The 16,988-nt window shown below is 43.7% G+C and overlaps 1 protein-coding gene across 1 annotated transcript in view; it reads left to right on the forward strand.

The window, feature by feature from the left end:
* CNTN1 (contactin 1) overlaps positions 1 to 16,988 on the forward strand; it is a gene marked incomplete at its 3' end in the record, with an annotated part of 160,085 nt that overhangs the window by 50,006 nt on the left and 93,091 nt on the right. Inside the window, exon 2 of the mRNA XM_082012534.1 lies at positions 13,796 to 13,915. Within this exon, the coding sequence (XP_081868660.1) occupies positions 13,796 to 13,915 (120 nt within the window). The remainder of the gene's footprint in view (positions 1 to 13,795; positions 13,916 to 16,988) is intronic.

Here is a 16,988-nt window from a genome sequence, read left to right on the forward strand (position 1 = left end):
TTATTAAACCTCATGCAGTTGACCTTGGCCCATCAATCCAGCCTGTCCAGATCCCTCTGCAGAGCCCTCCTACCCTCCAGCAGATCAACACTCCCACCCAACTTGGTGTCATCTGCAAACTTACTGAGGGAGCACTCGATCCCCTCATCCAGATCATCTATAAAGATATTGAACAAGACCAGCCCCAGAACCGAGCCCTGGGGAACACCGCTTGTGACCAGCCACCAACTGGATTTAAAGCCATTCACCACAACTCTCTGGGCTCGGCCATCCAGCCAGTTCCTCACCCAGCGAAGAGTAAACCCATCCAAGCCACGAGCCGCCAGTTTCTCCAGGAGAATGCTGTGGGAGACGCTGTCAAAGGCTTTACTAAAGTCCAACATCCACAGCCTTTCCCTCATCCACTAGGCAGGTCACCTGGTCATAGAAGGAGATCAGGTTGGTCAAGCAGGACCTGCCTTTCATGAACCCATGCTGGCTGGGCCTGATCCCTTGGTTGTCCTGCACATGCCTTGTGAGCACTCTCAAGATGAACCGCTCCATGATCTTCCCCAGTACGGAGGTCAGGCTGACAGGCCTGTAGTTCCCAGGATCCTCCTTCCGGCCTTTCTTGTAGTTGGGTGTCACATTGGCAAGCCTCCAGTTGTCTGGGACCTCCCCTGTTAACCAGGACTGCTGATAAATGATGCAGAGTGGCTTGGCAAGCTCCTCCGCCAGCTCTCTCAGTACTCTCGGGTGGATCCCATCAGGCCCCATAGACTTGTGGGTGTCCAGGTGGTTTAGCATGTCCTTGACTGCTTCCTCCTGGATTATGAGGAGTACATTGTGCTCTCCATCCCCGTCTTCCAGCTCAGGGGGCTGAATACCCTGTGGATACCTGGACTGGCTATTAAAGACTGAGGAAAGAAGGCATTAAGTACCTCAGCCTTGTTCTCGTCCTTGGAGACAATGTTCCCTGTCATATCCAGTAGGGGATGGAGATTCTTACTTATTATTGTTTGCATCTGAATTTTTATTATCCTTTACGACTGTGGCCAGACTGAGCTCTAGCTGGGCTTTTGCCTTTCTAATTTTGTCCCTGCTTGACCTAACGAGTTCCTTGTACTCTTCGTGAGTTGCCTGCCCCTTCTTCCAGAGGTGATAAACTCTCCCCTTTTCCCTGAGTCCCAGCAAAATCTCCCTGCTCAGCCAGGCCGGTCGCCTTCCCTGCCAGCTCTTCTTACGGCACATGGGGACCATTTGCTCCTGCGCCTTTAAGATTTCCTTCTTGAAGACTGTCCAGCCTTCCTGGACCCCTTTGTCCTTCAGGACTGTCTCCCAAGGGACTCTCTCAACCAGTGACCTGAACAGGCCAAAGTCTGCCCTCTGGAAGTCGATGGTGGCAGTTTTGCTGACCCCTCTCCTTACTTCGCTCACAACTGAGAATTCTATCATGTCGTGAGCGCTAAGCCCAAGACGGCCTCCGACCACCACATCTCTCACCAGTCCTTCTCTGTTTGTAAACAGCAGGTCCAGTAAGGCACCTCCCCTGGTGGGCTCACTCACCAGCTGTGTCAGGAAGTTATCCTCCACACACTCCAGGAACCTCCCAGATTGTTTCCTCTCTGCCGTGTTATACTTCCAGCAGATGTCCGGTAGAGTGAAGTCCCCCACAGGAACAAGGGCCAGCGAATGCGAGACTTCTGCCAGTCGCTTACAGAATGTCTCATCTGTCTCTTCGTCCTGGTTGGGTGGTCTGTAACAGACTCCCAGCAGGATATCTGCCTCATTGGCCTTCCCCCTCATCCCTACCCATAAGCACTCTACTTGGTCTTCACAATCATTGATTTCTATGCAATCAAAACACTCCCTAGCTTACAGAGCCACCCCACCACCTCTCCTTCCTTGCCTATCCCTTCGGAAGAGCTTATAGCCATCCATTGCAGCACTCCAGTCATGAGAAGCATCCCACCATGTTTCTGTGATGGCAACTACGTCATAGCTGTCCCGCTGCACAATGGCTTCCAGCTCCTCCTGTTTGGTGCGCATGCTGCGTGCATTGGTGTAGATGCACTTGAGCTGGGCTATCGATTTCAACTCTGGCACGCCACCCCTAGGCTCATCTCTAGTGAGCCTGGTTTTATCCCCTCCCCGCTTCAAGTCTAGTTTAAAGCCCTCTCGATGAGGCCTGCCAGCTCATGAGCAAGAATCCTTTTGCCCCTTGGAGTCAGTTGCACTCCATCAGCTGCGAGGAGGCCCGGTGCCGTGTAAACCGCCCTGTGGTCAAAAAACCCAAAATTCTGACAATGGCACCAGCCCCTGAGCCACGTGTTGATCAGGTGTGCTTTCCTGTTCCTTTCAGCGTTCTTCCCTGTCACTGAAGGGATTGATGAAAACACTACCTGTGCTCCCGCTCCATCGACCAGTCGCCCCAGTGCTCTCAAGTCCTTTTTGACTGCCTTTGGGCTTCTTAGTGCAACTTCATCGTTGCCAACCTGCAGGACCAACAGCGGGTAGTAATCAGTGGGCTGAACCAGACCAGGGAGTTTCCTAGTGACGTCTCTCACCCGGGCCCCAGGGAGGCAGCAGACTTCCCTGTGAGTTGGGTCTGGTCGACATATTGGGCCCTCTGTACCCCTCAGAAGGGAGTTGCCTATGACAATCACCCTCCTTTTTTTCTTAACAGAGGATGTCTTGATGCGTGGGGCTGGCTGACTCACCCTAGGCACCCCCTTGGACGGACCTTCGTCAGGGTCCTCATGTTCCTGTCCCTCACGTTCCAGAGCCCCATACCTGTTGTGTAAGGGCAGCTGGGACAGTGAGGGAGGCCGGGAGGGGATTCGCTGGCCTCTCTGAGCAGGCACCTGCTTCCATTTCCCCTCAGGTCCCCTTCTTTTGCCTGGCAACAAGAGGCAGGGGATCCCCTGCTGCTTGTGGAGCCTCCACCAGCTGCCTCTGCTTCAGGGATGGCCGGGTGTGGCTCCACCGATCTATCTCCCTCTCGCACTCCCTGCTGCTCCTCAGCCTCTCCACTTCCTCTTTCAGCTCTGCCTCAGGCTGAGCAGGTCGCTCACCTGGTTGCACCGCACGCAGGTGGTGTCTCCACTGGTCTCTGGCACAAGCGACAGGCGAAGGCACTCTTTGCTTGGATACTTGGACAGCCGCGTGCCTCAGCGGGAGCTCTGTGTCGCCACATTCTTTCTGGACACGGTTTTCAGCCGAGTGGCGACCATGGCTGAGCCTCCTCTGGGAGGACGATGGCCACTTGTCAGAGAACCTCTAGTGCTGGGGAGGGGGGCGCGCGGAACTGCGCCCTGCCCGCACGCCTCCCCTGCACGCCCTGCCCGCGCAAACTGACGCGCCACGTCCTGTTCGCCGCGCTCCGGGTCGCTCGCGCTCCCTGGGGCTGCTCTTGTAGGCGGGGGATTTTGGCCACCGCCGGTCTAGGCCCCGCCCACGCTGCGTCAGAGCTGCCGCTCGCCAGGAGCCCGCTCCGCCGGCCTCGGGGCGGGGGGGGGAGGCGGGGGGCACCCTCTCTCTCCCTGTGCTGCCGCCTTCGCGGTTTGGCCGCTTCAGGAAGGGTCTCCCGGCGCGATCCTTCGCCCCGGAGCCCTTCGCCTCGGTGGCTTCGCCATGATTCATTCCCATACACATGATTCATTCCCGTAACTTCATTTAGTGATGGATAAGACCGTATTGCTAAGTTCAAGAAAATGTGAAAATCAGATAGAAAATACTGAGTGCAGTAGAGGTATTAATTTAATATAATTTCATTTTCTGAAACATCGAATTAATTTTTTCTTAGAAATGGATCTAGTGTATTTAAGATTTAATTTCAAGATGATGTCCTGAGTAGTCAAAGCAATCAGCATAACTGTTCTTTTCTTGTATAAACTTTAACAAAATTGAAACTCCAAAAGATAACAGCGGTTATACACTTAATTTTACTGGAGAAGTTAATGGATTTTGTCCCTTGAAAATTGTTTGCCAAAGTAACCAAAAAATCCTCCTTAGCATATGAAAGAATGCCCAGTTTTAATAACGGATATTTATTTGTATTCATGACTCATGGCTGATTTTTCTTCATGCTGATTTTAGAGCCTTGGGTATGTTTGGTTATCTTGGAGTCAAAGTTAAACTAATGGGGCTTTAAGACACAAACTGAAGCTACTTTTAAGTACAGGAACAGAGTAATATGCTGATCTGCTTGATGCTTGGTGCTTGGCAGGAGGTTTATTGATTTTTGTTTGCTGAAATTTTTTACCAGGCAATCTTTAAGCAGCAAAGCCCTTACGGCATGCTTTCAGAAAAGTGTGAGCAATGCCTGTGAGTTACAGCAGCAGTAAGTGATCTTATTTATTACCTAAAAAGAAAGAACAGTTGCTGATAGAGCAAGCGGTATGAATAGGGACTTGGAGGACTGGCTGCCTGACCCTTTGCTGCTGACGTGATGATTAAAGACAGTGTTTAAGTACCGCTAAGCAACACTTCATTTTCTGAAGGTATTCCAAAACAAAACCTTTTTGCAGCTCAGTGACTCAAGAAAAGTAACCAAGCTGTATTCATAATTAATAGTAAAGGTGAGTTGCTGATCTTACCACAAATTAGGAGATGCCTAAGCTTCCTTAAAAATATGTTTATAATGGCAGTACTAAATGACCCTTCGTTACAGAGTCATTGATTAACTGCAAGATGAGATAGATGTGTGACCACTGTAAAACTCTTGTAGGGAAAGCAATTAATGTTGATTCATAATGAATCTGTGGATGGAAATAAGAAAAATAAGACATCTCATTAGTTGCATGAACTATCTGAGGACAAAATAACAGAAAGCCAAAACAAAGAGTAAAAAAAATGAAAATGGGAAGGGTGATGTAGCAGGCAAGCAAAGAAAAGTCCCATAGGGCTTCTTAATTGCCTAACAAAAAAGAAAAAGTGCCTACTGAGCAACTGAGTGAAGAAGTTACTGATTCCTGAGGTATGAATTCTTTGACGTGTAAATACAAAAGAAGCAGGAGAGTTAAATCCGCAGTGTGTTTAACTACCAACGTGCTGTCCTACTTAAAAAAATGGTACATTAGGAAATTGCCATGGAAAACAGACATCTTTTAACAGTAAGGTTGCCATTCGGATCCCTGGTACCTTCTGCATCTTATTACAAACTTCTGCAAATATATTTGATATTTTAGTTTCTTGTTATAGGCACTATGGTTTTTTACTTTGTAGAATAGATGCTATTGCTTTCAAGTGCAAAAGGCATGGCTCAAAACATGCCTAGAGAAGGAATTTATTGTCTTTTTGGTGCTTGATTCTTGGAGAAAAGTCACAGCTTCCAAAGAAGGGAGCAGGGAGGGGAGGAAAAGGGTAACTCTGAGCCAGAATTCTTTGTGGTTCATCAGTGTGCCAGGACATTAGTTCTTTTAAGCCTATCGACATGAGCGTTTAAGTGGACAAGAATGCACAAAGAGCAAATTTATAAATATTTGTAAAAGAATGGAAGTTTTGTATTGCAGTCCAAAGTTAAGGTTTCCCATTGAAACTTGGGCCAAGGCCTGTGACAACCCTGGAGTCCTCATCACCTCCAAGACATTGGTTCTTTGTGTTTCCAAGTCAATGTTTATGAAGCAAAAATACAGAGCTGGTTGAATTGTCCACTAATGATAAAATCACTTATTAATTTAGCCTGTCTAAATATATTAATGAACTGATCGTGTTTTTTATTTATTTATTTAGCACCTGTAAGCAGTAGGCAAAAAATTTTTGAGTAATGGGGGGGGGGTAGTTAGACTGCTCTTTGCTCCAACTTTGTAGATGTTTGTTATGTGATTGCATGTTGTCCTTGAAAGTGTAAATTCTATTCAAGAAGACTATCTTATTTATGGGGCATCAAATTGATGGTCGTCTTATCTTGCTTTCATTCATGTGAAATGGAGAGAGTAGTTACATTCTTTAAATAGGATGATGTGGAAAGTACTAGAAGCATGACTGTTGGTGATGGACTGTTTGGGCCAGTGGGCAGTATCGGGGACACTGGATTTGAACTTTTGTTTCCACTTAAACAAATCTAGCAAAAACAAAGAGTATAATTATAGAAATCAAAGGTGAGTTAAAGGAAATGAAGCATTTCCATAAGCCTTTGTGAAGGGAACTAAAGCCTCTTTTGGATTCTAAGACATAGCCAGCTATCATCAAAAATCTTCTGTAGACATAATCCCAGACCACTGTAGAGAGATAAATCTGCGCAGTGGCAAGGAACTTGACTGTCCTCACCTTTCTGGTAATAGAGAAGACTAGTAAACACTCGTGGCTAAGGTATTGGTTTCAGAAGTAAATCAAGGGGTTGTAGGTGATGGTTGAGAAGCCAGATATTTGAATAACCCTTCTAATGGCACAATCTAACGTAGAATGCCAAAACTTGTTGATTGATCACAAAATTAAATTGCAAAGACAAAAATAGTAGAAAAGGACAAAGGGTGATACAATAAATAATCTGTAATATCCATCATTATTTTTGTTACATTCAAAAGTTTCTTGGTAATTCTAAATACTGAGCAACTAGTAAGATTTATGAGGAGCAAGTTATCATAGTAAAAAATGCCAACTCTTTAAAGAAAATGAAGATAACAAGCAATTAGATGCTTACTAAAATCACTAAAAGAGCCTGAAGTAAAAACAAATACAAAACACTGATTAGGTTCAAGTATTGTGTGGCTTCTAAAAGGCTTTGATTATAACTTGCCACTGTTTTAATTGACTAGTGAATTATTGCAATTATATATATTCATGTTTTAAAAAAGGGTGGAGAACCAGAGATTTCTTCTAGATTGTTGTATCTATTTATAGTCTAATCTGGATGGAATCTCTACCAATTCTAAAACTTGAATGTGTATAATTATCATTATATACCAGGAAATGAGAATCGTAACAAGCATCTTGATTTACCTCTCCTAGCTAAGTGTACCAAGCCAGAGCTCCTAAACGCTTTCCTTTGCCTCCTCTCTGCCCATTCAGCACTTGGGGGTCCTGAGAGGGGGCCCTGAGCAGATGTCGGGGACTGATGCAGTGGTCACACTGGATCCATGCTGAAAGCCTCGGGAAGGGAGGTTCAGAGAAGATCTTGCCATGGGAAACGTTGAGATTTACTGTCAGAGGCAATTGCTAATCCTCATGCACCTTCATCTCCCTGCATCTCCATCTCCATCTCCATCGCTTTCCCCCTCTGTCTGTCTTTATGACTGCCCTTTTCGTTTAGCTTATTGCTTCCATCCTCACTTATATGTCCCACAGGACATCCATCCCCTCTGTAACTGTGTTTCTTTGCTTCCTTGGCACTCTTTTGACATCCCTCACTGTTACTCCGCTTTCCCTTGTCTGTTCCCACCCCTTCTTGATTTAAAATCTAGTTGTTTATGTAGCCTGTTTGCACTGCTTTTGGTCTTACGACCTTTATTCACCTGACTTCTGTTACCTGCTCTTCGTAATTTCTTTTTGTGTCTAGATTATGAATACTTTAGACTACATATTGGGAAAAATTTCTTTACTGAGAGAGTGGTCAAACATTGGAACAGGCTGCCCAGGGAGGTGGTGGAGTCACCATCACTGGAAGTGTTCAAAAAACGTGTAAACGTGGCACTTCAGGACATGGTTTAGGGGGCATGGTGGTGTTGGGTTGATGGTTGGACTTGATGATCTTAAAGGACTTTTCCAACCTTACTGATTCTGTGATTCTGTGATACTTGATACCCTTGCAAAGAGATGATGTCATCTACAAGTTTCCATTAAGTAGGGAAGTGATGCAAAACACTGGCTATCTTCATAGCTGTAAAACAAGTGTCTGTTTCCCCTGCATCAAAACCGGAATGTGCGACGAAGACCTGAAGAAAGCCACGTGGAATATGGAAGAAAATACAGACGTTTTCCTAAATCTCATTTTGAGACACTGACGAATCCTTACGATCGGGTGGCACAGAGAGGCAGGTCTACCCTTGCGTCCTGAGAACCACCCCTTGTCCTCGTGAAGCATCATGGGACAGTGCAAGCCTCCAAGAGCGTTCTGGGAGGTCCCCGTGTTCAAAACTGAACACGCTTCCCATTCAGCAGCCAATGTCCCAGTTTTCCTCCACCTCCTTTGGGAGCTTTGCACTCCAGACAAGCGCACCAGAAGGCGTTTTCTTGAATCTAGCAAGGCAAAGGCCCTGCAGCGGTGACTGGTTCTTTTGGGAAACTGAAGAGTCAAAAAGGAACCTAAATGTGTTAATGAACTTGAGATAGTAATTAAACTTGACACAGTTGCAGTTAAGTGCCTGCTCATTTTATTCCATATTCTAAAAATACCTTACTCATTTGCTAAAATTACGGTGCTTTGTTGTGAGAAAAGAAGGGCGGTGTCCTGTGCAGACTAAAAGGAGTATATCCAGGCATGCAGTCACTCTCTGCTTTCACAGGCGAGAAAAGTGAGTCGTACTGATGACTCTTCTTTGGTTTGGGAATGATTTTTGCCTAGGCAACAATCTCGTACCCTCTCTGAGAAGAAAAAAAGTTGAGAGCTGTAAAGCAAAAGAGTCAGCAGGTAATGCTGCGTGAGCACTGCAGCCCACGGTGCTGCCTCCGGCACGGGTGCTGCTGCCTGAAATAAGCCTGGACGCGTCCTTGGGCAGCAGCATGTGCAGCCATCCTTCTTCAGACGTACAGATGATAACCTGTGTGCTGTCTCACCTCATAGCGGTTCTGCCAAAATTCAGCAGAGCGATGTGAAACAGGCTCACTGCTCGTCCACAAGCTGAGATAAATCAGGAGGGATGGATGTGCTATATGTACAGAACCCACTCAGCTGAAAGAAGCGACAGCAAAGAAAGGATTTTAATACTGGCAGGATGGGTATTTTCGTATCTCAATAAAATGAGACAATTATAGCTTCTACTGACAAAATTACTCTAATTTGAACCAGTGTTCAAACCATTTTTTTCCTGAGAAAAAAAGGAGTTTCTTGAGAGTTAGAAAACAAGGTAACTTTCCAAAATCTAACCTGAATTTTGCAAAAGAGAGGGAGCGGTCTTCCGTCTTCAGCGATGCCTGTAATGTCAGAGAGAGAACACAGGTTTACTCTTAACAGTTTCATCTATCAATACATTTGAACACAGTTATTATCACCATGAGTTACTGTGTAATTACCGTTGTTCCCAACAGAGTTCCTGTTTCATTGCTGTTTAATTATCTGCATTATTTCAGCATAACTATGCAATTTAACTCACGTCACTTGGAAATAAATGTTCCATACGAGGCAGTGTCATAACACAAGAAGCTTCATAGCCAGGGTATGGTTGCTGGAAAAGTATACCAAGTTATTTGTTGATGTAGCCTACCACTGTCTTTTTGCAGAATCATAGAATCTTTAGGTTGAAAGGAACCCTTAAAAGTCATCTAGCCCAACCCCCCTGCAATGAGCAGAGACAACTTCAACTAGATCAGGCTGCTCAGGGCCCCGTCCAGCCTGACCTTCAATGTTTCCAGGGATGGGGCATCATCTACTACCTCTCTGGGCAACCTGTGCCAGTGTTTCACCATCCTCATTGGGAAAAATTTCCTTAGTTCTAGTCGAAATCTGCCCTCTTTTAATTTAAAACCATTATCCCTTGTCCTGTTGCTACAGGCCCTGCTGAAAAGTCTGTCCCCATCTTTCTTCTAAGCTCCCTTGAAGTACTGGAAGGCTGCAATAAGGTCTCCCCAGAGCATTGTCTTCTCCAGGGAAGAACTCTCTCAGCCTGTCTTCACAGGAGAGATGTTCCATCCTTCTGATCATTTCTGTGGCCTCCTCTGGGCTCGCTCCAACAGGTCCATGTCTTTCCTGTGCTGAGGGCTCCAGAGCTGGACGCAGGACGCCAGGTGGGGTCTCCCCAGAGCGGAGTAGAGGGGCAGAATCCCCTCCCCTGACCTGCTGGCCACGCTTATTTGGATGCAGCCCAGGATATGGTTGGCCTTCTGGGCTGCGAGCACACATCGCTGGCTCATGTCCAGCTTTTCATCCACCAGTACCTCAAAGTCCTTCTCAGCAGGGCTGCTCTGAATCCCTTCATCCCCCAGCCTGTATTGATACTGGGGTTTGCCCCAACCCAGGCGCAGGACCCTGCGCTTGGCCTTGTTGAACCTCATGAGGTTCACAAGGGCCCATTCCTTGATCTCATCCAGGTGCTTCTGGATGGCATCCTGTCCCTCAGGCGTGTCAACTGCACCACTCAGCTTGGTGTCAACTGCAAACTTGCTGAGGGTGTACTCATTCCCATTATGTCACTGCTGAAGTTATTAAAGTACTGGTCCCAGTGCAGACCCCTGAGGGACACCACTCATCACTGATCTCCATCTAGACATTGTGCCTTTGACCACTACCCTCTGGATGCGACCATCCATCCAATTCCTCATCCACTCAACCGTCCACCCATCAAATCTGTATCTCTCCAATTTAGAGAGAAGGATGTTCTGGGGGACCATGTCAAAGGCCTTACAGAAGTCCAGATAGACAACATTGGTAGCTCTTCCCTTGTCCACTGATGAGGTCACTTCACCCTAGAAGGCCACTAGGTTGGTCAGGCAGGAGTTGTCCTTCGTGAAGCCATGCTGGCTGTCTCAAATCACTTCCCTGCCCTCCATGTGCCTTAGCATAGCTTCTAGGAGGATCTGTTCCATGATCTTCCCAGGCACAGAGGTGAGGCTGACAAGTCAGTAGTTCCCAGGGTCCTCCTTGATACCTTTTTTTAACATGTATGCAATGTTTCCCTTTCTCCGGTCTCCAGGGACTTCACCTGACTGCCAGGACTTATCAGATATCATGGAGAGTGGCTTGGCAACTACATCAGCCAATTCCCTCAGGACTCTGGGATGCATCTCATCAGGTCCCATAGACTTGTGCATGTTCAGGTTCCTCAGGTGGTCTCGAACCTGATCTTGTCTTACAGTGGGAGGGACTTTACTCCTCCAGTTCCCATCTTGCAGCGCATCCACTCGAGAGGTGTGGGAAGAGAGATTGACAGTGAAGGCTGAAGCAAAGAAGTTGTTGAACACCTAGACTTCTCCTCATCAGCGGGGGAATACATTATTAGACCTTTCTTTTCTGGCTGACATACCTGTAGAAGCCACCCTTATTATTCTTTGGATCTGCTGCCAAGTTCTGCTCCAGCCGCGCCTTGGCCTTCCTGACCTCATCCCTACACAACCGGGCAGTGTCCCTGTGCTCATCCCAGGATACCTGTCCCTGCTGCCACTGCCTGTGCTTCCTTCTTGCCCTTTAGTTTGCCCAGCAGGTCTCGACTCAGCCATGCCGGCCTCTTGCCCTCCTTTCCTGATTTCTTACACCTGGGGATTGAGAGCTCTTGCACTCATATAGACATCATACAGCATAGAATCGTGTACATATAGAATCGTATAGTATGTTCATACCTTATTCATTTAAGGTAGATGCCTGCAATAGTTGTGAATATCCTTTCTGTAGAAGAGCACACAATAATGCTGGAGTCTGAAGAAACTTTAGTGCTAAGATAAGTGGGAGGGTAAAGAAGGACGTTTAGTAAACTCTTCCCCTTGGATCCAGCTACGGTAAGCACATGCATTTGTTGCCAATAGAGAGCCTTTTTTCCAGGGATTATTTCTAAATAAATCCTGCTGCCAGGTATCACTGTTTAGCTCTTGTCTGTGTTTTGCTGAGCACTGTTTTCATGTAACAACCGTGTTATGGGGACAAACTTTTTAGCAGGGCCTGTTGCAACAGGACAGGTGGTAATGATTTTAAACTAAAAGAGAGTAGATTTAGATTAGGTATAAGGAAGAAATTTTTCACAAGGAAGGTGGTAAAACACTGGCACAGGTTGCCCAGAGAGGTGGTAGATGCCCCATCCCTGGAGACATTCCAGGTCAGGTTGGACGGGGCTCTGAGCAACCTGCTGTAGTTGAAGATGTCCCTGCTCATTGCAGGGGGGTGGGACTAGATGACCTTTAAAAGTCCCTTCCAACCTAAACTATTCTATGATTCTATGGTCTTAGGGTCATGGCAACTAATACAGGTTTGACCTTTTTATTAAAGATTTCATTTGCTAAAAAAAACAAAGGAAAAAAGTTTGAAGTGGAACAGCTCCTGTAATTTTGGAGCCAAAAAGGTTATCTTGTGATATTTCTTACCATTTTCCTACATTATGAGTTTAATAAAACTCCCCATGAAACTCTTCTCTAAGGAAAGCTCACTATCTGAGGCATGTTCAGATAAGCATCTCCTTAGCATTATTCTGAGGAAGAGGGGACAACCATAGGGCCCCAGTGGGTGAGACATGTTCCTAGCCATCTCAAGGCTAGGAACATGAGACACAACAGGTACGTTGAGACAGACCTGTCCGGCAGCAGCTCAGGAGAGGCTCTCTGTTAATCAGAGCAGCATTTATCCCAAGCATACTTACAGAGTCAGATCTCTTTATACAGGTGCTTTGAAATTCAAAACTGCCCATTTCTTGATGTTAGAGGTGGGAGACCTGGCAGTTTCAAAACATTTGATTTTGGAAAAATAAAACAATTTAGTAAAAATTGTGACCTGGGAAGAGCAAGAGTCTCGGTAAAAGGTAGAAGACACTATCACAGTTGTCAGTACTTGGTGTGGGAAGCTGGAAAACAGTAGCATCATCAAGGTTACATCCTGCAAAAAGTGACAATGCCATGTTAGCATGCAACATGTCCTAGGATGCATGTTACTGAAGCGTATTCTAGTATGTATAAGCATATTTTATAATGAAGTAACAAAACGAGTATTCTGAGCGGAATGGATGATATCAGCACGTGCCTGAGATAGAACAATACTCTGTCAGTGACAAGCTGGAAGCCTTGCTTTGTGTGAAGGTCGTAAGTTAACCACTGCTACAGCAGAACCAATCAAGAGAAGAGGTATCAACAAGATGTGATGGTGTTAAGGATACATTTATATATTCATGGCAAGAAATCCATTAAACAAAATGGAAAATTGCATACTGCAAACATGACGACACATTACCCTAAAGAAATAGATAACAGCCACGAGCCAGAAAGAAAAAGCCAGCAAAATATTCTGATTGAAAAAAGTAAAAAATGTTATAGAAGTAAAGTATTCTGGAAATTGTTATCTAAAATTTTAAAATATTCAAAAGAAGCTGCATGTTTCTTTAGCTTGATTTTAGTATATGTACAGGCAGAATTTTATCCATAGGGAAAACTTCAAATACGACATTTCAGTAATGATTATATTCAACATTTAAAAGGAAACTAATACCGCCTTTCCGGAGGATCATGAATTGTTAAAAGTTTAAAAGGAATGGTATACTAGACAAAATAAATGAATGCTGAAAGACATTTGTGTACTTTGTTTTCACTGTAATTTTCTTGTTAATTAATTGTAATGTAGTATTTACTGAGACGAAGGAGAATAGAATCTGGACTTTCCTATTTTTTTGCAAACTTTGTAATATTTCAATATTTCTAATAATGTGAAGTGTTCACAGAGAGAGGATCTGACTTAAGTTTTGGTTTAGGAAGATGAGTTTAAAAGATGATATTCAGTATTAATATTTGCAATATTACTGTCACTGGAAAATCTGAGTACTTTTAAACAGTGTGCTCTCAGATTCAAAGAGATTATGAATTTGATCCAGCAAATTTGATAATGCATTTATTATTCACAAGTCTCTATCCTATATTAACTTTTAAGTATTGAGTTCAGACAGATAATATGGCAAGTGAAATGTGATATGAGATAAAGCCTTATGTCAGAATTACTCACTCCTTTTTCTTTCTCTCTAATCAGGTATTTTAGCTCTCTCAATGCTGGTGTTGCAAGGCACAATTCCTTTTGAGATAATCACTGAACAGAAGATAACCATGTGGCTCTTCATCTATCATCTTATTACACCCTGTTTCGTCTTCTGCCTGGCAGGTAAGATGACCTCCCATGTTAATTCATTTAACTAACTGTTGTCAGTTTTATGCATTTCAAGGTCAATTATGCTCTTTGTAGTGCTTTCATTTATTTGTGTGGCTACAATGAATTACTAAATGTGAATGATGCTGCTATAAGGAAACATACTACAATGGACGCCATAGTTAAAAGCTTGTGAAAATACAGATCTGGACTTGAAATTTGGTTTTGTCTATTCTAATTATTTCTCTAGATTATAAAAACATATCAGCCATCTGTTTGTGCACAGATGATCAACATGATGAGAAGAATGGAAATATGCCCACAATGAAGAGGCACTAAACACAAAATTATGTAGGCACCATCTAAACCATTATATACCATTATAGACACCATCTAAAAGTCATAAAATCAGCATCCTACCAGAACAATGTAGTGGTAGTTTTCATAGTACAGTGGGGCAATGCTGCATATACTGACTAATTTGAAATTTAAAATGGGAAAACTTTTCATAAATAGAGAGGGGACCATGAACTTTCAGGAGTCGTATTTTGAATATCTGAAATTATAGAGATGTTTGTAACTGAAATTTTGGTTCAGTTCTAAGAGATGGAAGGAGCTCTTTGGAAAGCAAAAATTGAGAATTAAAATCTAATTACTGTTCCAGCTGTTCTGAACAACTTTGAGATTTGTAAAGCCTGTTTCAGACATCCATGCCAATCTAAATGAATGCTGTTTTTTAGTTGCTATCAAGAATTAGATTGCCAGCATAAGCGAGCTCTTCTCAAGAAAGAAAACATTTTGCTTATATACAGCCTGCATGAACTGAGATCTGAGTATGTAAAAACAGAATAATTAAATTGTGCATACATGAAATACTGACTGAGGTTTGAAAAGTGCAAATATTGTCTATTAATGATTTTCAAGGTAGGCTGTAGGTCCTTCTCTACTTTGAGGAGAAAGTTACTCATAAAGCTAGTTCTACTGCGTTTCATAAACTATTCTTAAGTTTCTCTGGGTTCTTTATGTAATTAATAAGTCCCTAACTGAAACGGGCTCGTTCGTAGTCTTACTCAATCTGTCCTGCCATTTCAGGCATTGCCTCAATTTCAGTATCATGAGACCATATTGTTTGTATTATTGAGTCAAAAAATCTGATTAATACTCTGATGTAAGCTTAGCACCTTTTAAGAAATTACTCCATAGCTCACAGGAGTGCTTTTTGGTTTAATGAAAACACTATTTTATTCTATGAAGAGTTTGAAATTAGTTCTTTACTCCATGTCTGAGTTTTCTGGAGGATATACTGGTACCTAATAAAAATCAAGACCTTTAAAGTGTTGTGATCTCATGCTTACAATGTATTTATTATGTGTTTCAAGGATGTTTTCTTTGTTAAGATATGAGGGTTGCTAGTGGCACCAAAATAAAAAATTAAAATTCATCACTTTAATACTGGGCTCATCCTGAAAAAAGAGGCTGTCAACTACCATTAGTAATGTTACACATGTGATTTCACTCTGGGCATGGTGATGTCAAACAAAATTATCAGCTGCAGTATCCAAGCAAGTGCTGGACATTGGTTGATTAAAAAGTTAAGTCAGTCACTGAGGACAAATATTCAGTTAATTTCTTGATGGGCAAGATGATTAATGCCATTGCTTGTGTGTTGTGCACATTGCAGTTGTGCCCAGAAGCCAGAAACCTTGGCACCAGAATGCACCTCCTGGCAGGTGCCTTAGAATGACATGGAAAGGTTGTGCGCTATGAGTGTCACAAGTAAGTGACATACATAGGAAGAACAAAGAAGGGTCTGATGATATTGCATGCAGTTGGAGTAGGCATTGCTATATTCATAGCAATGTTCGTTTGATCTTTCGCTTGACTCTGTTAGGGTATGATTCCTGTAAAAAGAGTAGGGGACATTGGTGTGAAGGGTTTTGAATGGGGCAAGGTTCTAATAGTGCTGTTCCCAGTTCACAGAAACTTCCTAACTTATCTTCTGTTATGGAATAAATCCAGGACTTGCGTGTATTTTTCATTAAGACCTACCGCCACCTCTGAAGGTAGAGAACCATCCTCCAGTGTGGAAGATTCATAGTCTTACACAATCAGAGGCAGTTTGTATTTCTGGTGTATTATTGCAAGGCTGAGTAGCACACACTCTGTGCTCTTGGACCTGCTCTACTTTGCATAAATAATTAAATACCCATTTGAGTTGAGAGAAAATCTGCTCCTGTCATCTAGGGATTAGGGCACACTTATGGATTATATAAATCTGATGTTGTAGTCTTTGCTCTGCACCAGCACTTGAACCTTGCTAGAGGGTTTCTCATTTCAAATGAGTGCTAGAGCTGTTGGCAGTTCGTCTTAGCAAATTTTCCTTTTTAATATATTTCCTGGCAATGAAAATGTCATGGAAACCAGAAAATACGTAGCTGCAGTAACCAAGACGAAATATAAGGGATTGCTTGGGAGTGTTCACAATACGGTTAAAAGTGAAAGATAGATACTGCAGAGAAAGAAGGAGCATTATCAGGGTGATCAGGTCAAGTTTTAGGAGTTATTCTTGCACACATGATACTATTAAAGGGGAATGCTGGCAGTGTCAAAGTAATGGAGAATGTGGGAATTGGGGACAGTTTTGAGTAAAGATCATGAGTTCTCATTTCAATGCAAGACAGACCAAGGACCAGAGTAAAAAGTAAAATTAGCTGGGAGCAGGTGTTGAAAGCAGAATATTAAAAAGTTGCTCTAGCACTTTTTAACAAAACATGAGGTTTCTTTGGAAGTGTATTTGGTTCCCCTTGCCTCTGGTGGTGCTGGATCCACACTTCTAGGTGGTTCTACCATTTCAGTTGCCTTTGGGCAAACCGATCTGTGACTCTGGAGCCACCAGTCAAGGTTTTTGCAACCCATGGTTTCTAAACAGACCTAATATATTAACTGCTCTGGAGCCAGGAAATTGATAGCTTCCAGGGTAATTTCCTTTGGGATGTCTCACCATATGATCTGTCCCAAGTTCAAAGATATCAGACAAAAAACCTGAAAGTGTTCAGAATTCATGCATTTGATTGAGCACTGAGAGCTT

The sequence above is a fragment of the Phaethon aethereus genome, assembly GCF_964289735.1.
Source record: "Phaethon aethereus genome assembly, chromosome: 1".
Classification (NCBI taxonomy): Eukaryota; Metazoa; Chordata; class Aves; order Phaethontiformes; family Phaethontidae; genus Phaethon; species Phaethon aethereus.